The sequence below is a fragment of the Petaurus breviceps genome, unplaced genomic scaffold (assembly GCF_028583685.1).
Source record: "Petaurus breviceps papuanus isolate PSGF00001 unplaced genomic scaffold, PetGlider_PUasm1.0 545, whole genome shotgun sequence".
NCBI classification, from domain to species: Eukaryota; Metazoa; Chordata; class Mammalia; order Diprotodontia; family Petauridae; genus Petaurus; species Petaurus breviceps.
This window is the reverse complement of record NW_027186366.1, coordinates 334398-361758: the sequence shown is the minus strand read 5'-3', so window position 1 is coordinate 361758 and position 27361 is coordinate 334398. Positions and strand designations below refer to the sequence as shown.

Below are 27361 nucleotides of genomic sequence, written 5' to 3'. Positions count from 1 at the left end.
CTTTTTCCCTACTTCCCTTGCTCCCACTTTCATTCTCAGGTTTGTAGAGTCCTACATAGGTGTATGTATGTCTTCTGAACATACTCTCTCTCCCCCTCTCAGATACTGTTTCTTTTAAACATGACAGGCCTTCCCATTGCTGTATTTCAGTCATGAATTCTAACAAGCCAATGATTCCTATGATGCCATATTATATCACTGCTTTGAAAACCTCAAGTAGAGTGACTTCGCTTGTTGGAGATAACTTGGCATGGTGAACAATGATTTTGGAGTAGGTTCAGACCCACAGCTTAGATTCCCATCCATCTGTGGCATTTCTAGCCATGGAACTCTAGGGAAGTCTCCTCATTTTCAGAACTGCAAGTTCAATCTGTCAAATGGTGGAGGTAGGTTAGGTGGCCTCTGAGCTCCCTTCCAGCTCTAGATAAAGGATTCTATTAGCTTTATTGCCAATACTCTACTCATTCTCCTTCCACGCCTAAATAGCACTCTGTGATCTCATCATTTCATTGCTTTCAATGGTGCAGATTGCAGTCCATTCACCCCTTGGGCATATCTCTTAACTTCTGTAGCCCCTACAAAAGACCAAATTCACCAAATTGTGATCACCAAGCAGAGAAATATATAGAAAACATTTGGTAACCCTTAAAGCTAAACATCTATGTGTATATATTAGTTAATATTTTACTATCATCACCATGCTATGTGGTTCTTGTCATGTCTACCCTGAAATCCTTCAATGGAGACGATCTCCCCAATATACTGGAAAACTTCTATTCCTTTTAATATCCTGGGGACCCCAGCATAGCACTTGGTCTGACCATCCATTATCCAGCACTCTCACAATGTGCTCACTCCACCTTCCTTTCAGATTATGGTTTTTTGGATGAGATTTGTTACATTGCTCAGTGTGTGCTGATGCGTTGTAGCTGTACATTGGCATCTACAATGGAGTTCACCATCCATCTCTCACTGATCACTCTTTGGGTTAGCCACAACTTTGCTGTTTGGAAGATTTCTGTGATCTATAGAGCGTTACTAGGAGAACACTCCATACTTGAGTACATGGATTATGCTGGCTCATGCATTTGTTTCTATCTACTGGAATTATTGTATAGCCTCCCATGGAGGTCCCATGGTGAGCCAGAAGAATGGGATCCACACTTAAGAGACTTAGACTCACATTCTAGCTTTTGGAATTTTTCCCAATTTATTTAGTTTTCAACATTCATTTCCATAAGATTTTGATTTACAAATTTTTGTCCCAATCTTTCCCCTAGCCCCCACCCCAAAATAGTGAACCTACTGGATACCCCTTCCCCCAATCTGTTCTCTCATATCCTTCCCCCCCAACTTTCTAGTGGGGCAAGATTGATTTCTACACCCCAGATGGCATTTGTTATATGATTTTGGATATATCACTTAACCTTTCTGCATCTCAGATTTTCACCTATAAAATGGAGGGGATGACAATTAGACTAGATGAATCTGAAGGTCTGATCCCATGTCTTCTAACCTTCACTTTCACCCTTTTCCAAGTCAACTTTTATATTATTGTCAAGTTAATAGTATTCCTTATGCACAGGTGTATCTGTGTTATGCCTTGGCTCAAAACCTTTCAATGGTTCCATATCGTCTATTGGATAAAATTCAAATTCCTTAGCCTGGCATTCCAGCCTTTCCATAATCTGGCATCTCTCTACCTTTCCAATATCAATGAATACTATTTTCCTTTGTGTACGCTACACTCCAGTCAACTAATTGTCATTCCCATGATTCCCTCCATTTCCTCATCACTATGCTTTTGTTCACATGTTTCTTTCCACCTGTATTCCCTTCAGCTCAGATTGTTATTGGAAGCCCTGCTTAAATGTCACCTTCTTCAGGAAGCCCTCCCCTAATCTCAGTTTGTCATTATTATCCCTGCCATTTCACTTCCTAGCACTTCTATGTACAACTGTAAGGCCATAGTAGTTAGGGTGCTGGCCTCAAATCCTGGCTTTGAGTCTTGCCTCTGACACAAACTGGCTGTGTGATCATAGGCAAGTGACAGAATTTCTTAGTGCCCCCAGCAATTCTTCAAGACAGAGAATGGCAGAGAAGGAGTGAGATAGACATTGGTGGAAGGAGTTTCATCACATGGTAGTTCTTTATAAACAGACCTAGTCCCTGTCCCCTTATATACTTATCAATTCAATTCCACAAGTATTCTTGTTGCATATTATTTTTTGTTCTAGTTGCTTTCAGATGACTCAACTTCCATCACTCCTAGACTAGAATTATTATGGAGGCAGAGAGCATGTCTTTTCTAAATTCCTTTAGCACCAAGAGAGTGCTCGTCACAGACTAATTAATGTTTATTGAATTGAAGCATGGTCTAAGACGTGTGACAGGTAAAAATAAAACCAGTGAGGAAATCAAAAGTTTGATCTTCTGAGCATATTGATTTCTTAAGCAATGTCTGCTTGAAAACCAAGACCAAACTGGACCATGAATACAGGGGAAGACAGACTTTTTATGCATTAAAAACAATTAATTGAATAAGACCAATTAATTAAAAGGAAACCATACAAAATTAGATAATCTTGTTTCTAATTGGAGGAAATATTTGGGACTTGGCAAGTTGAGAAAGGGAGAATAAACAGGTGTAGTTCCCTAAAATCAGAAAAGGAGGTGTCCCCCTCCCCAATCGTTTGTGACCAAACAAAGGCACATGAAAACAATAACTGATTGATCAGTACAGGCAAGTTTTTAGATAATACACATGGGTTGCTTTGAGATGTAAACCTGTGAGAAAACTCCTTGCATCAATCTTTGGGTTTGACTGGGTTTCTGGTCAGCATAACCTAGGTCTCTGGTTAAGGGTCTCTAAGCAGCAGGGAGAGTTGTCCAGTCTCCCCACCAAATCAGGGCTAGGTCCAAACTATACAACAACAAGGTCTTCTCCCAATTCCCACTATTGAATCAAGTGTTCTCATAGGACAGAGATTGGACTAGGCCCATAACTCAATAGAAAGGGCGCTAAGCTGGTGGTTCACTCAGTTCCCACAATTAGCCTGTCCTAAGTCCTAATTGCTGTCCTAAGCCCTCAGCTCCCTCAGACTATAGATATGTTCCTGTCCAGAGTTACGTCCTTCTCTGGTATTTCCTGACTCCTCTCCATCAGCAGTATTCTTCCTATCACTCTCCATTACATGGCCATTTACAGTTTTCTCTCAGAACTTTTCCCTCCCCACTATTCTTAAGCCCCCTCAGATCAGGCCCAAAGCTAGTGAGAAGTCATCTTAAACCATTGCCTCCAAAGCCACATTGTGTTCCCTGAAACCATCTGTATCCCATAATTTTCTTTTTGTTTTAGATTTCAAACTTTCAGTTGGAAGAACGATCTATGTCCCATAACTTTCCGTCCCCTCTCCAGGGTCTCCTAATCTTTGTCAATCTGTTCCAGATTTTTCTGGGTAGTATAATTGGTCAGCATAGGAATCCCCAGAAGCGGGTTGTGCTTCATGGATTTGCTGAAGCCTCACAGGCCCTCGGAATGCCACATACCTCATGATCTGAAGTCTCTGGGATAGCGATGGCTGCCTCCATGGCTGGGCCTCCCCGCCTGCCACAACACCTCTCCCAGTCCTGGAGGCGATGGTGGCTTGTGGGGCCTGGGAATCTTCTTTAGTGCCCTGGGGAACTCAGATGAGCCGCCCCATTGGAGAAGAATCACCAGTGTCCATGTCGCTGGTGGTTGGGAGCCATCTCCTTCCCTGCCCCCTTTACTTCGGAAGCTTTTCCTTCTTGATTCCTTCTTGGGTCACTTTTTTCCTTCCTGTCCCAAAGATCTTCACCTCCTCCTGCAAGCTGGTGTCTTGAGAGGTGATCGTCAGGCTCATCCATCCCCTCTTCAAGCAGCAATACCTTCGGAGCTGCATCTCCATCTAGCCAGGGATTTTCCCCAACAGAAAGAAAATGGAGAAGAAAGAATTCTGGCTGGTCACTGACATAATTCCTTCCCTCTGTCTGTCTGTCTCTATCTTTGTCTCAGTCTGTCTCCCTTTCTCTCTCGTCTTTCTCTCTCCCTCCCTTCCCAAATATTACCACTGAATTCACTATTTGATTTTTAATGGTAAATAAAGCTACATGGTCCCCAAACATTTAGTCACAACAATTAACAAAACACTGCAGCTCCCCCTTATGTGGCAGTATGTAATCAGCGTCCATCTTCTAAGTCGCCCATTCCTAGTTTGTCTCCTCTGTGGTTGGGTAGATGTTGTCTCATAGAATTTGGAAAATTCTTGCTATTCTTTAATCCTCTCTGTTTCATTGCCATTTCTTTGCAGCTGAAAGCACTGATTGATATAGGGAACTGCACCCACCTATACATTTTTGTCTATGACTCATAATTCAGAAATATTTTCACACGGATATTTTTATTTTGAAAATGCTACAAATAAACACTTTAGGTTTTTCATAAGATTCATGCTGGGAGTTAATAACAGCTGCAACTTCCAAACTACCCCCAAATGGCATACTTTAAACTTCTACATAATGCACAAAGAGAAATGTGGGAGGTAATTACTATAAATCCCAATAACTGTGCTCTGTATGGATAGAAATAGAGGGATGGAAACAAAGCCACTAATGCCTGGGAATAAATTTTCAAACACACTTTAAGGAGTCAATAATTATACTCTTGAAAGTCAGCTTTTAAAATGGTTAACAAATAGTCTGTGAGATGGGTCTGTCTCTCATTTCTATATTAACTAATGGCTCCTAAGCAATAAATGCTAGTGACTGATTTTGGTGGGTTTATTTGGGAAGAAAGGGCACAGTCTGCACTAACTGTCATGCCTTTAGTCTTTCTATATTATTATGCCTTATTTTAGTTAAATTCCAGGTTCTTCTTGATAGTCTTTTGTTGGAAGAGAAGGATTTGAGTCTCTTCTGAATCAATTTGCTTCTCATTTCTTTTCTGAAAACAGTCCCCAGAAGACTACCCAACCCTGGTGACCAAACCCTGAGTAATGCTTGTTGAGAGAAACCACCCAGTAAGTGGTGGTGTGATAATAAAATGGTTTGGAAGGGTCAGAGTGTTCCCTTACTGGCAACACAAGGTGATGCATGTGTGCAGTAGGTTAAGAGTGAAAAAGATGAAAAGTGTTGGAAAATATGAACTGGTACAGCATTTAGTGAAGTGATTTGTGAATAGTAAATACTTAATAAAAGCTTGTTGATAGATCTATTGAATACAGAAACTTTAACAGGTAACAGGCTGGAATGTTGGATTGCATTGCTAAAGCATAGTGCCCAGATGTTGGGATGAAAAAGAACCTCCTTACCCTTCACTAATTATACCACCTTGTAGGAATAAGTGCCACTCTGAGCAATAAACACATTTGAAGGACATTGGATTGGAAAGGAGGCATGAAACTCCCTCTGGAGGCATGGAACCTGGGAATTGAATCCTACCTCTCATTCTTAATGCTTGTGTGACTTTGGACGAGTCACAACTTCAAACTTCAGTATCCTTATCCATAAAAGTAAGAGCTTTTGGTTCTTTAGTTCTCTGGTTCTAGGAAGAGCTAGACTATTCATAGAAGATGATGACCAGAATGGTGAATTGCAATACAGCATAAAGACCAGTAAAGTCTTTTACTGAACCCATAAAGACCTGGGTTCAAATTCTGGCTCTGCTTGCTACCTATGTGACATTGGGTGGGTAGCTTCACCTTTCTTGACCTGTTTCCTACCCTATAAAATGAAGGGGTTGGACTAGGTAATACTCAGGATCCTTTGCAGCTTTGGTTCTCTGACCTGATGTCTGATATCATATCATTAATGAATTCTGAAGAACTTGGACATATTCAGCATTAAGCCGGGAGGAGGGAAAGGATGTGAGGAGACAAGAGAGCTGCCTTCAAACACTGGAAGGACCTCCATGTGGAAGCGGGCACTTGACTTGTCATTTATTAGGAGCAGAACCAGACTCAATGACTGAAGCATCCAGACAAGTATGAATCTCTAAAGAAGGATGAATTCTCCAATACTTGGAGCTATCAAGTGGTGGCATAAGTAGCTTTAGTTTGGATTCTGGCACTGAAAAAAATTCAACAATAAGTTGAGTTGAGTGCCTACCCATTGGAGGCTGTTGTATAAGTTGGGGGGACAGATAATTGGAGGACCTTACCTTCAGTGGTGTCTTCCAGCTTCCAGATATGAGGGAAAATCCTGTGATTAGAAGACATTGAATCTTCATGAGTGATGACAAAAGACACAGTCAAAAAGATGGTAGATTTAGACCCTTGCAGACAGTAGGGATGGAGAAGAAGGGAGGGAGTTTCTGGCCTTACTGTCCATGGTTAGATTAAATGGAAAAAGAATAAATATCTAGGAAACAGTCAGCACAAGAGTTAAGGAGGATGATGGCTGCTTTGGGAATTGGTAAGACAGACATTCAGCCCAAGGTTTGCCATGAGTTCTGACAGTGGCATCTGGGAACCTGTGATTCTGAAACCCTTAGAATGTCTGACCTTTCTGTGTTTTATTTCAGGGCCATCGGATCTGTTCCGAATTCCTTATTGTACCCCATAGTCACATTCCTCCTTATTTCGATCTGCATCTCCTACTGGATTGTAATTGCAGTGTATCCTTCCATCAGCGACATCTCTGAACCTTCCTTTCAGAGCCAGCTAAAGCTCAAGGAACATCCTTAAGTGCCTGTGGCTGCATATTCCATGTCTGACATACTAAAGCAGCCTAGAGAAATCTCCAGATGATGAACAGGTTTTGTTTTCCATAAATGAAGGCAAGAAGCTATGTAGAATAGAGGAGAGAGAACTTAATGCTTACCTCAGAGTCAGAAAGGTGTGGGTTCAAATCTTGCCTCTGACACCCAAGGGCTGTGTGACTCTGAACACATGACCTCACCTCTCAGCACCCTGGTCAGCTCCCTAAGCCTGCAGCTTGCAGAAGAGCAAATTTTCACTAGAGGGAGCTTCCTACACCAGTGTGACCATAAGTGTAAACCAAAAAATATCCTAAAATAATTCTAAATATATAATCCTAAAATATATAAATACCAAAAATAAATATCCCATTGATTAACAACAGTTTTCTTATAATTAATATAGGGAAATCATAGAACCTAAGTCTGAAACGAACACGGGGAGTCCCAAAATACTTTAAGAATCTCTTTTTTTACTAGATTGCCCCTATAAAGAATCTCTAAGAAGTTTGTAAAGTGTGGTGTTGCTAGCCTAGAAATAGCCATCTTTGCTGTTCTCTTTTTCAGGAGAACTACTCAGCATGCCTCAAAACTTTCTCTCCTCAGATTTTCTCATTCTTCTTTGAAACCTTGCTTCTTACTTTGTGATATACTTGTTTGTATAATGCTGTTCCCCTCCCTATTCAAGTAGAATTAAACTCCTCAAAGTCAGGGAGTATAGCATTTTTTTTTGCTGAAATCCTTGCACCCTCTTCAGTGCTTTCCACAAGGAAATATTTAATAAATATTAGTGGAAAGGAACTCTGATTGTAACTAGAATAGAGTGATAAGAGCTTTACTTCAGAGCAAAGCTCTGCATTTAGTAGATTTCCATATATGCATACATAGATTTAGAGTTAGAAGGCATCTTAGAGTCCATTAAATCTAACACACACATTTTACAAATGAGAAAACTAGTCATAGATATGTAATGTGACCTGTCCAAGGTCACACAGCAAATACACATGTCAGGTAGGATTCAAATTCAGATCTTGACTTCAAATTTAGAACTTTATGCACTACTCCACCTACTCCTTCCATAGATAGAAAGAATGAAGCATAGCGGCTTAGCCCATGTCTTCCTCCTCCATGGGATGATGTTATGGGATACCTCCCCTACAAGGCCATGTCCTCTTGTCATCTGATCTCTGTCTCTGTCTCTCTCTGTCTCTGTCTCTCTTTCTCTCTTTACTCCCTCAACTGAGTTTGTTTTAAAAGCTTAACATAAAGGTTAATTTATAGGACTTATGCTAAGCACAGGAGTAACTAGCTGTACCTGTGATGAAGATAATTTTTAACTTGGTGGTTGAATATGCTCAATTGTATAAAGAGACCTTTTCTGCTCTTTCTCCCAGCCCTTTTAGTCAGTTAGACATCAGGACCTTCCAGAGTTCTCCTTTGGTGATTTGGGGTGGGGAATGGTGTGTGTTTTGGGGGGAGTTATTTGTTTTAAATTAAAATTGTTACCTCTTCTCCTTAACAGTTTCCTCTCAGTTTCTTGGCTACCTCAGGGAAAGCTGTATATAAAGTCCTGGATGTTGGCACTAACTGCAGATATGCAAATGAAATCTGTGACCCTAAGGTAATTAATCATTCACTCTACAAGCACATATTAAGGGCCTACATGGTACCTGCCTCCATGGAAGAGAAGCCAGGTGACTCAGGGAACATGTGTCATTTTCCTCTCTTCCCATGACATTCTACTGGACAAAGTTCTTCAGCTCTCCCAAGGTCACACAATCCTCCAGGAAATGCAGCCATGATGGAGTCATGATCAGAGATGCTAGGCAGTGAGCTATTAAAGGGAGGAAGGTAGACATGAAGGTAGTCTGGGATGGTGTGGAGTTGAGAGCAAAGCCATAACTAAGGTGAGGCATCTGGGACTCTTCCCAAGGTTCCACTTGAAAGGGTGTTAATAGTATTTATGATCTTTTAATGGCAAAGACACAGTGAAGTTTAGCACCTAGTTAGCAATAATAATTAGCTAAAATAGTAAGCTCCCAGATAGTGGGCTGGGGGGAAGGCTCTTCCCCCAGCCCCAACATGTGCTAGTCTCCCAGAAGAGGCCTCACACCAATGTCCCAGGGTTTTTTTCTGCCCATCCTCACAATCCAATCCTCCACCACCTCTCCCATCCATCTTCCCAAACAGATGGGGTATTCTATGCTGTTTTCCCGGACATGGTTTGTAGTACTTGTCCCAGACAAAAATGCCTTATTCTATTTCTATTTGAAGGGACTTTTGTATAGTGTGCCAACAGTTCCCAGGGACCTGTGTGTATGACAAAATTATATATACGAACTCAATCAATGTAGATGGGTGACAGGGGAAGGAAGGACAAAGGCTGAGAAATATCCCTTGGTAAATGAACTAAACAACAGGTAATATGGCCCAGGACAAATAGAATATTTTGGAACTTACTAAAATAGACACAAGTGACAGGGTCAAAGAATGGCCCTGGAAGGAGGGGCACTAGAGGGGATGGGGATGAGGAAAGAGGCTAGAGTGCTGAAGACCTCTTGTATGGGCTGGATGGTGGCTGATCATGTTGCTCTTTCTATATGTGCAGACTTTCCATTCTACCAACATAAGCAGAGAATGTCTGGGTGCTGTCTGCAGATTTGCTTTCTATGGTGGGAAATCTCTTTTCTATGAGCATATCTTAGCTTTACAACTCTTCAATGCATTCATCTTCCTCTGGCTGGTGAATTTCTCCATTGCCCTGGGTCAGTGCACCCTTGCAGGTGCCTTTGCTTCTTATTACTGGGCCTTCCAGAAACCTGATGACATTCCCGCATATCCCATCTGTGCTTCCTTTGGACGTGCACTCCGGTAAGAATGGTGATGCCAATGACAGTTGACTTCTGGGTGAGCTCATTTGGCTAGTGATAAGTGCATAGCTGAGAACATGTGCTCAGAGGGTCATAAGATTTAGATCTAGAAAGAAACATAGAGGCCATTTTGTGTCTAAGTCTGCCATTTTACTGATGACAAGACTGAGTCACAGAGGACTGAATCACTTCTCCCAAGTCACGTGGCAAGTAAGTTGGTGTCTGAGGATGGATGCAAACCCAAGCATTCCCAAACGCAATTCCAGTGCCCTAGTGCCACTTGCCAGTGATAGGATTTGATGTGCCCCGATGATACAGAACCTTAGCTTTGGCCACAGATGGTGTCCCTAACCCTGGCCAGTCACCCTTCTAAATACCATTTGTCACAAGGGAGGGATCAAGGAAGATATGATTCTCACCATCAGAATAACTCAGATTTCCTGGATTGCTTGTGGTGGGTTCTTGCCATCTTCATTCATGAAGTAATACATTGTAGGATCATCGATTTAACTCTGGAAGGGACCTGGACCCACTTAGTCCCCTTCATCTTGTGGGTGAGAAACCTGAAGATAAGGGAAATGAAATGATTTGTCCTAAGTCACACAATGAGTAATCTTCAGATACAGAGACTAAAACATGGTCCTTTAACTCCTCAGGCAGTCACCCTTTGCACCATACTTGTGCTGTGTGATGCCTTCCCACACCCTTTCCTCCAGTACGTGTATATACACTTACTTCAAGTATATATAAATGATGGAATTCTTGTTTAGTGTTTGTTGAAGGACTTGTGTGTGTGTGCTTTGTCTATTATGCAGAAAGTATGAAGTCCTTCTCCCCACAGGAGGCAGCGAGGTGACTCAGTGACTAGAACACTAGACCTGGAATCAGGAAGGTCTGATCTCAAATCCAGCCTAGACACTTACTATAGCTTGTGACCTTGGGCAAGTCACTTAATCTCTGTTTGCTTTGTTGGTTGTTATCCTTTATGCTTAAAGAGGACCAAAATAACATCACTAGGTCCCAGTACAGTGTGTCCAGATGTGACTGATCAGACCAACATGAGCTTAGGAATCTCTACCCACAGGGTGGTCACAAATAGCCTGTAGGAACACCTTGGGAAAGTTACTTAACCTCTGTTTGCCTTAAGCCACCCGAGAAGGAAATGGCAAACTACTTGAGTCAATTTGCCAAGAAAACCTCATGGACAGTGTGGTCCATGGGGTCACAAAGAGTCAGACATGACTGAATGACTGAACAACAACAGCCTCCTCTACATGAACATCACCATGTATGAAACTACAGATATGGGAAGTATCTCTGCCGAGGCAGATTGCAGCCCACCTTTGATTGGTTAGTTAAGTCCTAGGAAGTGACCTAAAACACACAAATGAATTTAAATTTTCATGCCATACCCAAGGTCCCCAACTATAAGTATCAAAGGCAGGATTTGAACTTAAGTCTTTCAGACTTCAAGCTCAACTCTCTACACTATTCCAAGCTGCCTCTATGGACAGATTGACCTGAGTAAAATTGTTCAAAAAGCCTTTTTAATCAACTCTGATGCAAAAAAAAAGTTGAATTAGGAGGTTTGTCACAAGAGTAGAGGAAATGCCTTCTAAATACTCCTTTGTCTTACTAGGACAAATATCTCGTTTCCTTAATTGGTTTTATCTTTTACTAGATATCACACAGGTTCCCTGGCATTTGGATCTTTAATTCTTTCAGCTGTCCAAGTTCTTAGAGTTATTCTGGAGTACTTGGACCACAGATTTAAAGGTAAGATTTCCAAAGTCATTGCTGAACAATGTTACCCTTCATTGGCAATTTTCTTCATCATCATCATCATCATCATCTTCGTCATTATTATCTAATTCTTTTCATCATTCCTATTATTGTTACTCAATTTTGATGAAAACATACTGAGCAAAGAGTATTATAACAGTCCAAAACAAAGAAAAAGTCCTGTCCTCAAGCAATTTACATTCTATTAAGGGAGAGCCAGCCTGGTTCAATCAATCAACTAAGCATGTATTAATTGCTTACTAAATGACAGCACACAAGTCAGAAAATAAAGTAATCTCTACTCTGAAGGAGTTTATATTCCAATTGGGAAGACAAATACCTGTATAAACACATGCCAAATTGATACAAAGTGAAGAAATAGAAAGGTATTCCAAAAGGTAGGTCATGACCAGTTGGAAGGTGGGGGTTTGGAAAGATTTCATATGTAAGGGATTGCTTGAGCTCTCTCTCTTTTTATTTTTCAATTTGTATTGATATTTTCTATTTCCTACATCACCAGTGGATCTCACGAATCCTCCCCCTCTTCCTTTCCAAGAACCAGTCCATATGCCCAATAGTATTTTTAGAGAGAACAAGATCAGCACAACTGATCAGTCCATTGGAAAAGTCCCCAACATGTGCACCATGTAAGTCTTATTAACTGCCCACCTCCATGCAGGGCTGAGTTGAGAATCTCCTCCATCTATCTTCATTGGAGTCTTGCTTAACCTTTATAATTTTGTTACATTCAACTTCGATGTTTTTTGTCATGTTGTTTTTTTCATTGTTTATTTTCTTGATTCTGCTGACTTCACTCTGCATTAGTTCATATAGACCTTTCCATGCTTTTCTATATTCATCACACACATCATTCCTTATATCACAGTAATATGTCATTACCCAATTTGTTTACCCATTGCCCAATTGATGGGCATCTATTTTGTTTCCAATTTATAGCTAACACAAAAAGCACTGTTACAAATATTTTGGGCTATAGACTAGTTTACCGATAGTTTCCTTGAAGGTATAAGCCCAGTAATGGAATATCTGATTCAAAGGATATGGACATTTTAGATACTTAATTTACATAATTCCAAATTCCTTTCCAAAGTGGTTGTACCATTTTGCAACCCCACCAACAACATATGTGTGCCTGTCTTCCCATAAGCCCTCCAACATTGACTGTTGCCATTTTTAAAATCATTTTTTACCAATTTGCAAACCTCAGGGTGATACACCAGTATTGGTTTGATTTACATTTCTCTTTGCATTACTAATGATTTGGAACATTTTTCTTGTGATTGTGAATGCTTTTAATTCTTCATTTGAGAACCATTTATTCATATCCTTTGACCATTTATCTATTGGGGAATGGCTGCTAGCTTTATATTTATTACTTGTTTATATATCTTGCATATCAAACTCTTGTCAGAGAAATTTGACACAAAGGTTTTTATTCCCTGTTTGATACTTCCCTCTCCCTTTTTATCCTAAATGTGTTCATATTGTCTATTCAGACACTTTTTAGTTTAAAGTACTTAAAGTTATCTATGTTATCTTTTGTCATTGCCTCTATTTATTATTTGGTTAAGAATATATTTCCTACCCATAGCTGTGAGAGTAACATTATCTGTTTTCTTCTCATTTTTTCATAGTATGATTGTTAATATTAAGCTCACATATCAATTTTAAATGTATTGTGGATGTGGTGTGTAATGTGTTGATCTAAACCTAATTTCTCCCAGATTACTTTCTAGCTTTCCCAGCAGTTTCTATAAAATAAGCATTTTTCCTCAGGTAACTTATATTTCTATTTATATGAAACATTGGGTTATTGAGAGCTACTCTTTCTGAATCTCCTCTGTCTAGCCTTTTCCATTGATCCATCTCTCTATTCTTTAGCTCTCCAAATGGTTTTGATGATTACTACTTTATAATAGAGTTTGAGATCTGGAAGAAATATTTACCTTTCATCCCCACTTCTTTTCATCACTTCTATTCTTTTCATTCTATATTGTAGATCTTTTATTTTTCTCAGTGAAGTTTATAACTATTTTATCAAGTTTTATAAAGTATTCCTTTGGTGATTTGATTGGTATAGCATTAAAAATATAAATTAATTTTGGCGGTGGTATTACTTTTATTATATTGGTATTGTCAAGCCATGACCATTGAAAATGACTCCAGCTATTTACGCTGTTCTTCATTTCTTTAAGGAGCACTTTGTAATTGAATCTCTATGAATAAGTGTGTGCCGTAATCTCAGATAAAAAATCTCAGATATTTTATGCGTGTTGTGGTTATTTCGAAAGAGGTTTCAATTATTATTATTGATTCTGGTTCTTGTTATTATTTTAGAGAAATCTTGTTGATTTTTGAAAATTTATTTGTAGCCTGCAACTTTACTGAAGTTGGGAGTTCATTTATGGCCTATTCAATTTCTCTTCCTGAGATGGGAAGTTACTGTTAAGCTACTAGACAATTTATATTTAGGTAATATTCATTTCATTTAAATTTTCTGTCTTCCTGGCATACAGTTTCCTAATGCTTGCTTTTATGTCATCTTTATTAGTTGCGTATTCATACCTAATTTTTAAAACTGGTAATTTGGTTTTCTTTTTTTTATAAATGAAATTAACCAATCTATTAAAGTTTTTTCAAGTTCCTAGCTTTATTTTTTAATTCTTATTTTTTTAAATTAATCTTTCCTTTGATATTTAAGATTTCTATTCTGGTATTTAATTAGAGTTTTCCATTTTTTGTTTTTCAAGGATTTTCTGGTGCATGCTAAATTAATTAATCTGTTCTTTTGCTCTTTTATCGAAACAAACATTTAGAGAGATAATTTCCCCCCTAAGTACCGCTTTAGCTGCATTTCACAAATTTGGGTACATCTCATTGTTCTCATTGTCTTTATCAAAATTATCGATCTATGACCCACTCATTCTTTAGAATTGATTTACTGAGTTTCTAATTAAGTTTTAATCTATGCTTGCTATGGTCTTAAAATAGAAATTCAATATTTCTTCACTTGTTTGTGAATTTTTATGCCTTATCATTATTATTATTATGTTCCGTTTTTGTGAAGATGCCATGCATATCTGAGAATAGACATATTCCTTTCTATTCCATTCACTATTTTCCAGAGGTCTATCATATTTAGTTTTTCTATTCCTCTCTTTAACTTCTTGTTTATTTTATGGTTAGATTTATCTATGTCTGAGAGGAATAAATTGAGCATTCTTCCAGCTATTACAATCTTACTACTTCCTCTTCTAAATCATTTAGCTTTTCCTTCAAGAATTTGGATGCTGTGTTATTTGGTACATACATATTCTGTATTAATATGAAGTCATTATCTATGGTACCTTTTAGCAAAATGTAGTTTCCCTATTTATCGGAACTTATTCCTTGCTCCTTAAACAAGTAGGGCCCATGCTTGTGCCACTCCTCTCCACTCTGGAATAATAACCCAGAACTGGGAAATGGACAACAGAGCTTCCAGATAGCACACTTTCCTATATTCCTGACCAGTCCCAACTCCACTGCCTGTAGACCTCTCTGTTAATCTTCCTAAGCTGCTCTGGATTTTAAAATGAGTCACTGTGAGTTTCTGTTGGCTTCAGTCTGGTGATCTTTCTATGTTATTGTAGAGGTGCTAAGGCAAAACAAAATTCTACCTTTCACTCTGCCATTTGGACTCTACCCTGCTTCAGTTAAGTCTTAACAGAACGTTAGGAACTCAGTGAGGTGGAAGTTAGGAGGCAGTGCGTCCAAAGCCTCAGGGATGGCCAATGCACAGGCATGGAGGTTGAGTCCCTTGTAGGGGTAACAACAACAAAAAAGGCTAGTTTAGCTGCTGCACAGCATGTGGAGAAACAGCAGTGTCCAATTAGGCTAAAAAGGTCCAAAGTTGTGAAGGCTTCAAAGTCAAATGGGGAGTTTATATTTGATCTTACAGACAAAAGGGAGTCACTGGAGTTTACTGAGTAATAAATGATGATGATAACAACAACAGCAACAATAATAACAACTCGCATTTCTATAGCACCTGTGAGAAGATAAGAACACATGATTTGGAGGGGGTGGGGCAGACTATCCTGCTGACTATGCCAATTGTAAGGGGATAAGATCTGTTCTGCCCTGATCACAGAAGTCATAGAGTGGCAGACTCTCTGAGGGAATACTGAGATATGAAAGGAAGAGAGGCCCATGACAGCTTGGTTATTAGTAGGTTTTATTAGGGTTAACTGGGCTAATTGGGGAGCTTTCCCACAAATGATCAGTTGTCCTGGGTGGTAACAGGACAAAATGGTGCATCCTCACATCCACTCCTCACACCAGGCCAGGTATTATATAGAAATAGAACAAGAAAGGCATAGTGCTGGGGATAGACCTAGGTCATGTGCAAATTTTCCCTTGGGATAGTTAGAGCTTCTTTTTCTATTTAAATTCATTCGAGTTTACATTAACTGTGAGATTTGAGGTCACATTCCCAGGCTCTTGTTCCCACTTTACAATCCACCCATCATGACCAGCTCATATATTTTTCTTGATAGTATCTTCCCCAAGGTTTACTGAGTGGGATATGAGTGGTTTTGCTATCATTGAGGGAGCAGAGGAGTTCAACAATGGGTTACACAACTCACAAGCGCAACTTACAACACAACTCACAAGCACAAAGTAAGGAAACAACATGACCAATAAGAGAATTACCATATTTGTTACAATTTTCTTCCATCCCACCCCTAGGGAGGTGAAGCAAGAATCAATGGCATTTGCTAATGAGTGGGAACACTGGACTCCTAAACTTAATTTATTATAAGCTAGCTGAATTTCTAAACTAAGTTCAGAGACATAAAACCATGACTTGAGCAATTTTACAACACATTGGGGGTGATAAAGAATAAAATCAGTTACAAAATGGAGTCAGAATAATCCGATTTTCTCAAGTTCCCTTTTGTGTCAATCGGAAACTGTAGCACCAATGCAATATTTACAGCACCCATGATCACAATAACGATCGTGACTATAAGTATCCCATGATATTTGATCACAGAATATACCAAATTCTCCAGATACAGGATAGAACTGGAGCATTTATTTAGATACCAGAAAACCCAATCCCAAAGCAAGTAAGCCGATTCCATCACAGTACCAAAGACACTCAGAAGCCATAATCATGCTGAGAGCCCCAGCCTCCTTCAGCCTTCCCACAAACCAATGCAATATCAATATTTACTCATAAACCTCTCTATCTCCTTGCCTGAGCTCCTCTCTCCCCCCATTGTCTAGCTAGCTCTGACTACCAGCTTTCTGTGGGCTCTGCTTCCCTTCAGAAACTCCTCCATCACAGGCTCCATGTGACTATATTCAGCCTATCAGGAGGTGGGAAGCTTCCTGTAGACTCTCAGGGGCAGAGTTTATCTTCGCAGCAGGGGAGGCCTTCAAACTCCCCCCTAGATCTATTAAGGGGCAGGGAAGATCTTCAAATTCCCATTCCCATTCTATTTGGCACCAAGATCTTTTGTGTCCCCATCCTTCCCCAGTCGAATGAATAGGGCTCAAAATTTTGGGATAAGGGGCAAAGGTCTCTTCTCCAAAGCTACTTCAAGCTGAAATTGGATGTAGAGCTGTCCCTGCCCCAAGAGGTTTCATTGGAGAGTTCAGTTCTTTAGCTGTCATCTGGAGCTTGGTCAGCACCAGGTCCAGAAGTGGCACATCACAGTCATGGACAGGGGGTGGTATCCAGCTTAAGTCATCAGGCATCTGCAGATGGAGGGTACCTGCAGGAAACAAATCTTGCAAACAAATTTAACCAACAAAAGCCAAAAAGAAACACATATAGGGTCAGCCATGCATCTGGAATCTATGAACTCACTATCATAACCTCATTCACAGCAGAATATATAACACTGTCCTCCTTGCTCTATTCCAATGGCTTGATCCACTGCCACAAAAACAGCACATTGACTACTTCCACCCATCCCAGCACTTTATTTAATCTGAGTCCCCCTGAAGGTGTGACAAATTGGATACAATGGTTCAGGAGCATCTGTGGGGGAAGTTCTCACTTCTATATTCTGTCTAACATCAAGCCCATTTTCTTGATACATTTTGTATAGTACATTAGTTGGAATAGCATCAATTTTTCTAAAATCAACCCCTGTTCTCAACAGAGCGGTAAACAGTTCTTTTCTTGGCAATCTGTTCTGACTTTGAATATACCAGCTATTTACTCTTCTCTCTGGAGGAAATTTATCATTTTCCCATTCTCCTAAGTCACTTAGCTGTGAAATCTTATCCAGCACCTATGAAAGAGGGTGCCATATTTCACCAATTAATAGAGTCAGAAGTAGGTGCTTATAAGCAGGAGGAGCCGTCTTCATCGTGATATTTCTATGAAGAACTGCTAAGGGGATTTCATGTTACATGTCTGCATCTCCAGCCATGATAGCAGTTTTCATTACTTCTTTCAACTTTCTCATGCAGTCTCTGAGTGAGTACCTGGGTCTGTCTCCACTAGGCCACATAGAATCAGTGGGATACATTCTATTGCATCCACCAGCAGCTAAAGCTAACAGATTGGTCACATTGTTACCTCCTGCTGAACAAAAAGTCTCTAAAAGTTTGCTGGACAGAAGGACTCTGGTAAATACTTATCAGTTTCAAGGAGTACACTGCATCTATCATACCCCTCCAGTTCCTTTGTCAGTGATTCTTACCATCCAAGACACTAGGGACTCTCCCATCCTTTGGGTGCATCTGCTAAAAATATCAGTAATCTCCAATTGAGTGAAACCCTCAAGCCTCTGCTTGAACACTGCTTGCCCTCCCTGGTTCTCCTGCCTTCTTCTGGAGGCGGGGGGGGGGGGGCTCTGCGCTTGTAAAGGCTTCACCAGAAAACAATGTACCACTCTGTAATATTGTGTCACTTCCCACAACACATGCTCTCTCTTGGGAGCTGTTGTCATAGCAACTAGGCTCAGCCTACCAAACTGTATGATCTTTTTCTGAGCCAAATTCACAACAGCCCTCTCTGCATCCAGAGACTCTCCAGTTCTCTCTCCTTCCACCTGAGACTCTCCAGGTTGCTTTTCTAAAGGGGGCCTTGAATCCTGGCACTTAGCCAATTCTTGTAACAGTTTGTCTCTGTTTTTTTTTTTTTTTTCACACAAAAGGTAGCCTGTTCGTAAAACCCAGCCCTTCTACTCAATGCCTCCAGCTCTCTCCCAGGTTTTACTGGTATTCTTTGCAAATGTGTTTCTAAATCTCTAGGTTCCCCCTGCTGCAGTCTCTATTCCCAGTTTTCACAGAGCCCTGTACTTTTAAACCATTCTCTTGCTAGGGAAGCATAAGGCAAATCCTCCCACCCTGGGATAGCCATTTCTTCTTCTAAATCCCTTCTGCTTCCAACTAGAGGTCTGATATTTTGCGATCCCATCCTCGCCTCCAAATGTAGCACCAATGCAATATTTACAGCGCCCATGATCACGATAGAACCCGTGACTATAATTATCACATGGTTTTTGATCGCAAAATATGCCAGACTCTCCAGATAAAGGTTAAAGATGAAGGATTTATTTAAACACCAGAAAACTGAATCCCCAAACCAGTAAGCCAATTCTGTCATAGTACCAAAGATACTCAGAAGCCATAATTACCCCAAGAGCCACAGCATCCTTCAGCCTTCCCACAAACCAATAAAAGATCAATATTTACTCACAAACCTATCTCCTTGCTGAGCTCCTCTCTCCTACATAGTCTAGCTAGCTCTGACTACCAGCTTCCTGTGGGCTCTGCTTCCCTTCAGCAAATTCCTCCCACCACAGGTTCCATGTGACTACATTCAGCCTATTCGGGGGCAGAGTTTACTTTCAAAACAGGGGAGGTCTTCAAACTTCCCCCTAGGTCTATTAAGAGGAAGGGAAGATCTTCAAATTCCCATTCCTTTTACAGAAATCTGTCACAACTTTTCCTGATGAGTTAATATAAAAACAAGAGTGATTAATCATGGTAAAAGCCATAGACTAATTTAGAGAGGAAACTCACATGACACGAAGATAATTAAGAAAAAATCAGTATACAGATATCTGTGAAACAAAAAGACCAAAGTCTGACCATCAACATTCGCTGGCAGCAAGTCTCCTTTTGTATTTTAGTAACCCACTTCCCATGCCCATTTAATCAACACATCTCATCCTGAGTCACAGGTGTCCCATGTAATTGGTTCATTTCTGGAAACATCTTGTCTTGGACATTTCAGGATATTTCTCAAGGGGTGTCCCCTTTAGCAGATTTGATTCTCTGATTCCAAGGCACTTAGGGAGATATTGAGATGTTCCTGATAAGATCTTTTCCAAAACAGATCTCCTTACAAGTTAGTAGTCTCTCAAAGTTGACTTCTACAATAAGCAGTTTATGTGGTGACAACCAGCTCAAACCTCGTGATTCTTATCCTATTAACAATAGAGCTACAAGGGGAATATCAAATGGGGAATTCATTGTTCACTTGAAACTTCAAAGAATCCGGTTTTTACATACACAATCAGAATAATTCACATTTGACATGTATCTGATCTTGTTGCTTTCTCAAAATTTTTCACTCCAATTAATTTAAATTTCTTTAGGAGGATCAGATGTTATTAAGTATTTAATCCTACATATGAAAATATAGGTACCAAATCTCTTGAAAAGTAGAGCTTTCCACCTCTGGGTTTGATGGTGACACAAATCATTTACTTAGCAAGAGGATGACTTTATTACAATTGTAATAAAAGACCTGGGATGGCATGTGTAAATACACTAAGTAATTAGTTGTATGTATTTGAATACATACAATTATTGAATTGAATGTAGACATAATTACATTGTGTTCATGTCTTTTACTGACCACTTGCTCTCATTTAAAAAAATTTTGCTATAAAAGGGAAAAAAAAACCAGAAACATGATTGTAACAGTATCAAAGCTAATCCTCCAGACCTGAGTCTATGAGCACAGAATGACTCGACACATATACCAAAGTAAAGCATCTTCAGCTCTTTTTCCTTTCAAGTTAGGGTCACAGTTGACAACCAACCATGCAGCAACAATTCTACCTCACAGCCAGACTCAGATTAACCAGGTGGGAAACATTCCTGGTCCAAAGGAAGTAATACAATAGGGAAACTAAGCCAAGAGGATCCTACCTTCAGCCATGCCAACATTGTCCTCTCAGCTTTTCTCCCATATGAAGACCTGCACCTTTCACAACTCAGAATCCCACTCCCTATGAGCATCTTGTGGCATTTCCATTGAGTGATGAATGAATGACTTAATGATCCATCAAACGACTACATCTGAATTCAAAACTTAGAACACTATCAATTATACTCCCAAGAGACTTTACCTCAGATAGCAAGTTTCTATAATCACAGTTTAGGACTAGAAACAGTTATTGTCACTTTCATGATCTTGCAATAAGCAATAAAAGTTTACCAGGACACATACACATACATACACATGAGAGAGAGGTTTTATTTAACATCCTTGTTTTTCTTTTCTCAATCTTTTCAAGTTTAGACTCATCCCGATATAATGATCAATGATTAGAAATCGCTTCTATATTAGAAACAAACTTGTAAATTCTTACTAGCCCAATACATTATTTAAGAATTCCATAACCCATAACAAGTTCTTTCCTCAGGGATGGTAAGATATATGACTTTGTCAAAACAGGTAGTTACAATAAACCCGGCAAGTTTATAACTAAGGGGATTCTAAAAGGTCTTTTCTTTGTACCATTTCCCACACAGTAATGATCAATTTCTGCCTTTTTCTTATGATTTTTCCAGTCCTTACTGAGTCTCATCACTCAGTTACAGACTTGACTGGCAAGATTTTTCCCAAGGTATTGCAGCTCATCTCTGGGAGTTCTTGGGATGGTTTGGCCTTCCTCTTCCTGCTCATTTAAAATCTTTTTTGTAGGGAGGAAGCAAGACAGTTCTTAAAACTCAGACGGAACAGTATTACAAAAATGGGTAGGCGTCTCATGGAATTTATGACGAAGTTCCTTATGCCAAGATGCACGCCCATTTTAAATTATTTTAAAAACTCGATGAGTGCTTTCTTTTGTACGGCTTCATGAGTATCCAACCAAATGTTCCAATCAAACTCAATAACCTTTTGATTTTTTCCTTATTAAAACCTTTCTCTTTTCCATGAAGCAAGAAAGAATTAATATTCCAAAGTGTAAAACTGCTGCCTAGTTGTCTTTACTTTGAAACTTCACTGACACCTCTCTCCCACCTCATTATAATAAGTGAACTTTCTTCTCTAATTGTAAAACAATAAATCTGTCCATTTCTCTGTACTCCTCAAACCTGGTTGTAATTCAGGAAAGTAAAGGGAAAGAAAGAAGCTTTCTGGGGTGGCTAGGTGGAACAGTGAGTAGAGCACTGGCTCTGGAGTCAGGAGGACCTGAGTTCAAATCTGACCTCAGACACTTAACACTAGCCGTGTGACCTTGGGAAAGTCACTTAACCCCAATTGCCCTCCAAAAGGCAAAAGAAAGAAAGAAAGAAAGAAAGAAAGAAGCTTTCTGAAAACTGAGAGAGCGTCACATATTTCTCATGAGGAATAGATTAGCTAACAAGACATAGAATGATTTGCCAGCAAAATTTTTCCTTCTAAGCTCTGTGCACAGTTACAGACTCTGACAGACACACAAACACAGACACAGAACCCCCCCCCCCCCACATAAATAGACCAAGAGCTGTGACAAGTCTCTCTCTGTTTTTGTCTCTCTCTCTCTGTCTCTCTCTCTCTCTGTCTCTGTCTCTGTCTCTCTCTCTCTCTCTGTCTCTCTCTCTCTCTCTCTCTCTCTCTCTCTCTCTCTCTCTCTCTCTCTCTCTCTCTCTCTCTCTCTCTCTCTCTCTCTGTCTCTCTGCCTAAGAAATTATTATTCCTTTCCCAAGTGACATAAACCGGGGGTGGGGGGGGAGGTGCTCTCCTTAACGAAAGACGATCTCCCTTGGGAATAATCCAATGACTCTGAAGAATGAAAGTTCTCCCTGGCTTTGAACACAAGGTAAAAGCCTTCCTTTCAGGGCTGTATTCAGTGAACCAAGTTCTCCAAAGCTTTGAGCAGGGCTCTAATTCTTCCAGGCTTTGCCTGAGGCCATTTTTCAGTAACTCATCACACTTAACAAAAACAGAGGACAAAAAGACACACCTCAAGCTATAGCTTTGTTGTTTCTTGCATATTCTGACCTGACGCTTCTCTCACTTTCTTCTACTTGCTTTTACCAAACATGTCCCAATAAACTTAACTTCACTGACGTTTTCCTCCTCTTTCTTTCACCTGTCCATCCTCTGACATGGCTGCAGTCAGAAAAGGAAGAAGGGAGGGAGGAAAGGAGAGTGGGGGAGAGGAAGAGGGGGAGGGAGAAAGGGAGACAGAGACAGACAGAGAGAAAAATAGAGAGTCCCCCTCTTCTTATCTTCTATACAAAGCAGTGAATGTCCACATCTGATCTCGGGTCAGGCATTATGTAGAACAGAACAAAAAAGTCATGGTTCCAGGGAGGAGCCAGGGTCATGTACAGAATAATAGTCAGAACCTCTTTCGCTCTTTCCCCTTGTTCCGGGTAGCCCACACTAACTACGAGCCTCGAGGTCCCATCGCCAGGCTCTGGCTCCCACGTACAGCACCCACTGTGTGCACATTCGACCCTCTCAGCAGCCCTGGGAGCTAGGTGCTGTTCTCATCCTCATTTTACCATTGAGGAAACTGAAGCAAACTAAGGTTCACTGCAAAGACCTCCAGGACATGAAGAAACATTTTCCTCCTCCTGGGAGAGACATGGGGTGTTAGGCGAGCATCATGCTACATACACTCTCAGATGTGGTTATTGTACTGCTGGGTTTCATTTAGCTATTATTTTTTCTAAGAGGAGGCTCAGTCTTGGAGGGATAATGGGAAAGGGTTAATAAACATAAAACAGGGGCCCATAGCTGGCACAGTGAATAGAGCACTTGCTCTGGAATCAGGAGGACCTGAATTCAAATCTAGTCTCAGACACTTATCATTTACTAGCTCTGTGACCTTGGGCAAGTCACTTAACCCCAATTGCCCTGCCTTCCCTTCCAAAAAGCAAAAAACACCCCCAAAACAAAAACAAAATAAGAATAAAACAAAAGTCATTAGTAAAGCTTTAAAGGGAAAAATAAAAGAAAGACAACACCATACAATGGCATGAACATAGAGTGGCCAGACTGGTGGCCTTGGGGTGAGGAACATCTAGGCTAGATCCTGTCTCTGGCTCTAGTTCTTTGACAGTAGGCAAGTAACAGACTCTTTGAGCCTCAGTTTCTCTTTGGAAAAACTGGAATCAATGGGTTCTAAAGTCCTTCAAGTACTTGAGAGAGGTCTGTTGGCTGATTCCCAACTCTAAATCTCTGATAATATGATCTGTTAGCAATAGAAGAACTCCATGATCCCTGGAATCCTTTTAATCCTTGATTGATTGATTGATTCCAGCTACAATTCTATGATTAGATGATATATCAACACTACAAATGATACTTGGGGGGTTGCTTTTAATATTCTGCTTTTAGGGAAAGAAAATCAACGTGAACCTCAACAAAGTGGTGGTGGGGGAATCTGTAGGAAGAGGTGTGTATAGGAGCAGTCATTTTTAATATCCATAAAAAGTGTTAAAATACTGTATAGCAAACTTGCTATTTTTCTTGGTTCCAATTTACTTAAATACTGAAAATATCAAAGAATCACTGATTTTGTCAGTTACAGTTATAATGTTTCCAGTCCACTATTACCCTGTTATTCCCACACATGTGTCTATACCTCACGATATAGGTCAACATGCACATAACACACAAACACATGAGGATGAGCCTGAATCAACATTTAGGAAGTGGGTACTATGGGCCAGGCACTGTTCTGGGAGTTCTTGGGATGGCTGGCCTTTCCTCTTTAACTGTGCTCTGGGCACACAAAGACAGGCAAAAGAGAGTCTTTTTCTCAAGGAGTTCACAATCTACAAAGGACAGTGTAAACACATATTACACCATTTTATTCACAAATAGGAAGAGAAATGGCCTTTTTCATTGCAGAAGCAGAGTAAAGGTAATTGGAGCAGAGAGCTCATGTCTGTAGTAGATGTGGTGTCTCCGGTGCCTTGCTGTTCCTGAGCTCCCTGCTTTTCATGGATCAGACAGAAGCTGTGAGGACAGTGCCCCATAAACCCTCAGCCACTACAGAAACAGAAGCACTTTATGACGCTGCCCCAACTGAAGCTGATGCCTGTGCTCATGGCAGCCATGGAAATGGACAGCTACCTTCTGGGACTGGTCTCCACAAACTCTCCATGAAGGATGCACACCGATCTGCTTCAGACTGGGCTCTTTTTCTTTTCCTTGGGAATAGAAAAGATATGGGCATAGATGTATGGATATATGTCCATCTACTTCTTGATTCAATGAATGACTCCCTTTTCCCTTTTTTATTGTACTTGGCTTTGGCCTCCACATTTCTTTTTTTCCCCCCACTTAACAGTATTTTCCCCCAATTACATGTAAAAAATAGTTTTCAACATTCACTTTTATAAAGTTTTGAGTTCTAATTTTTTTTCTCCCTCCCTCCTTTCCTTCCCCCATCCCCAAGACGGCAAGCAATCTGATATAGGCTATACATGTACAATCATGTTAAAGCTATTTCCACATGGGTCAGTCCTGTTATGAAAGAAGAATCCGAACAAAAGGGGAAAAACCCAAGACATAATAACAAATGAAAAAGGTGAAAATAGTCTGCTTCGATCTGCATTCAGACTTTATAATTGTTTCTCTGAATGTGGATAGCATTTTCCCCCACAAGCCTTTTGGAATTGTCTTGGATCATTGTATTACTGAGAAATAGCTAAGTCAATCATAGGTCATCATTGTATAATGTTGTTGTTACTGTGTACAGTGTTATCCTGGTTCTACTCATTTTACTCAGCATCAGTTCATGTCTTTCCAGGTTTTTCTGAAATCTGCCAGCTCATCATTTCTTAGAAAATATCAGTGTTACATTACATTCATATACCACAACTTGTTCAGCCACTCCCCAATTGATGGGCATCCTCTCAATTTCAAATTCTTCCCCCCCCCAAAAAAAGAGCTGCTTTACATATTTGTGAACATGTGACTCCTTTTCCCTTTTTAATGACCTCTTTGGGATACAGACCTAGTAGTGGCATAGCTGGATCAAAGGGTATGCACATTTTTATAGCCCTTTGGACTCAGTTCCAAATTGCCCTCCAGAATGGTTTGTCAGTTCACAACTCCACCAACAATGCATTAGTGTTCCAATTTTCCTACATCTTCTACAACATTTATCGTTTTCTTTTTCTGTGATATTAGCCAATATGATAGGTATGAGGTAGTACCTCAGAGTTGTTTTAATTTGTATTTCACTAATCTATAGTGATTTAAAACATTTTTATATGACTATAGATAGCTTTAATGTCTTAATCTGAAAACTGCCTTTTTATATCCTTTGACCATTTACCAATTGGGGAATGACTTATGTTCTTATAAATTTGTTTCAGGACTCTATATATTTTAGAAATAAGGCCTTTATCAGGCACACTGTCTACAAAAATTGTTTCCTAGCTTTCCACTTTCATTCTAATCCTGGTTGCAGTGGTTTTGTTTGTGGAAAAAAACGTTTTAATCTAATACAATCAAAATGATCCATTTTGCATTTCTTAATGTTCTCTATCACTTATTTGGTCATAAATTCTTCCATTATCCATAGATTTCACAGGCAAACTATTTCTTTCTCTCCTACTTTGTTTATGGTATCACCCTTTATGTCTAAATCTTGTGTCCATTTCAACCTTATCTTCACATAATGTGTGAGATGTTGGTCTATGACCAGTTTCTGTCATACTATTTTCCAGTTTTCCCAGAAGTTTTTGTCAAATACTGAGTTCTTATCCCAGAAGCTAGAATCTTTGGGTTTATCAAGTAGTAGATTACTATAGTCATTTAAAACTGTCTTATGTACTTAATCTAGTCCACTGATCCACCACTCTATTTCTTAGCCAGTACCAAGTAGTTTTGATGATTGCCACTTTATAATCTAGATCTGGGTCATCTAGGCTACCTAGATAACCTCTTTGCTTCATCTGAGATCAGGGCTGCTACCCCTGTTGCTTTTATTTTTTTTTACTTCAATTGCAACACAATATATTCTGCTCCAGTCTTTTACTTTTACTCTGCATGTATCTCTCTGCTTCAAAGGGGTTTCTTATAAACAAAATATTGTAGAATTATGTTTTTTAATTCACTCTGCTATCTGTTTCCATTTTATGGGAGAGTTCAACCGATTCACATTCACAATTATGATTACTAACTGTGTATTCCCCTCCATCCTATTTTCCTCTGTTTATATTTTTATCTCTCCTTTCAGCCTCTACCACCTCACCAGTGTTTTGCTTCTGACCACCACCTCCCTCAATCTGCCTCCCTTCTCTCAGCCCTCCCTTCCCTTTTCTTTCCCCTTTCCCCTCCTACTTCCCTATAGGATAATTTTCTATACCCAATTGAGAGTGTATGTTATTTACTCTTTGAGCTAAATCCAATGGGAGTAAGGTTCAAATAATGCTCACCCCCTTCCTTCATTCCCTGTACTGTAGTCTTTTGCACCTCTTCATGTAATGTAATTTACCCTATTCTGCCTCCCCCTTTCTTCTCCTCCCAGTATAATCCTTTTTTTACTCCTTAATTATTTTATATCATTACATCAAAGCCAACTTATACCCACACCCTCTGTCTAGTTATACCACTTCTAACTGCCCTGACAGAGATACAGCTCTCAAGAGTTACAAGTATCATCTTCCTGTGCTCTTCTTCAATAACGTTCTTTTTCTTTCCCATTAATGATCTTGAAGTTCCTCCTCCTCCTCCTCTTCCTTCTCTCTCTCTCTCTCTCTCTCTCTCTCTCTCTCT

The 27361-nt window shown here is 39.9% G+C and overlaps 1 protein-coding gene across 1 annotated transcript in view; it reads left to right on the top strand.

Annotated features, from left to right (window-relative positions):
- Positions 1-27361, top strand: part of SLC44A5 (solute carrier family 44 member 5) — a 183622-nt gene that overhangs the window by 137755 nt on the left and 18506 nt on the right. Inside the window, exons 14-17 of the mRNA XM_069102247.1 lie at positions 6542-6634; positions 8249-8336; positions 9324-9586; positions 11267-11361. Coding sequence (XP_068958348.1) covers positions 6542-6634; positions 8249-8336; positions 9324-9586; positions 11267-11361 — 539 coding nt within the window. The remainder of the gene's footprint in view (positions 1-6541; positions 6635-8248; positions 8337-9323; positions 9587-11266; positions 11362-27361) is intronic.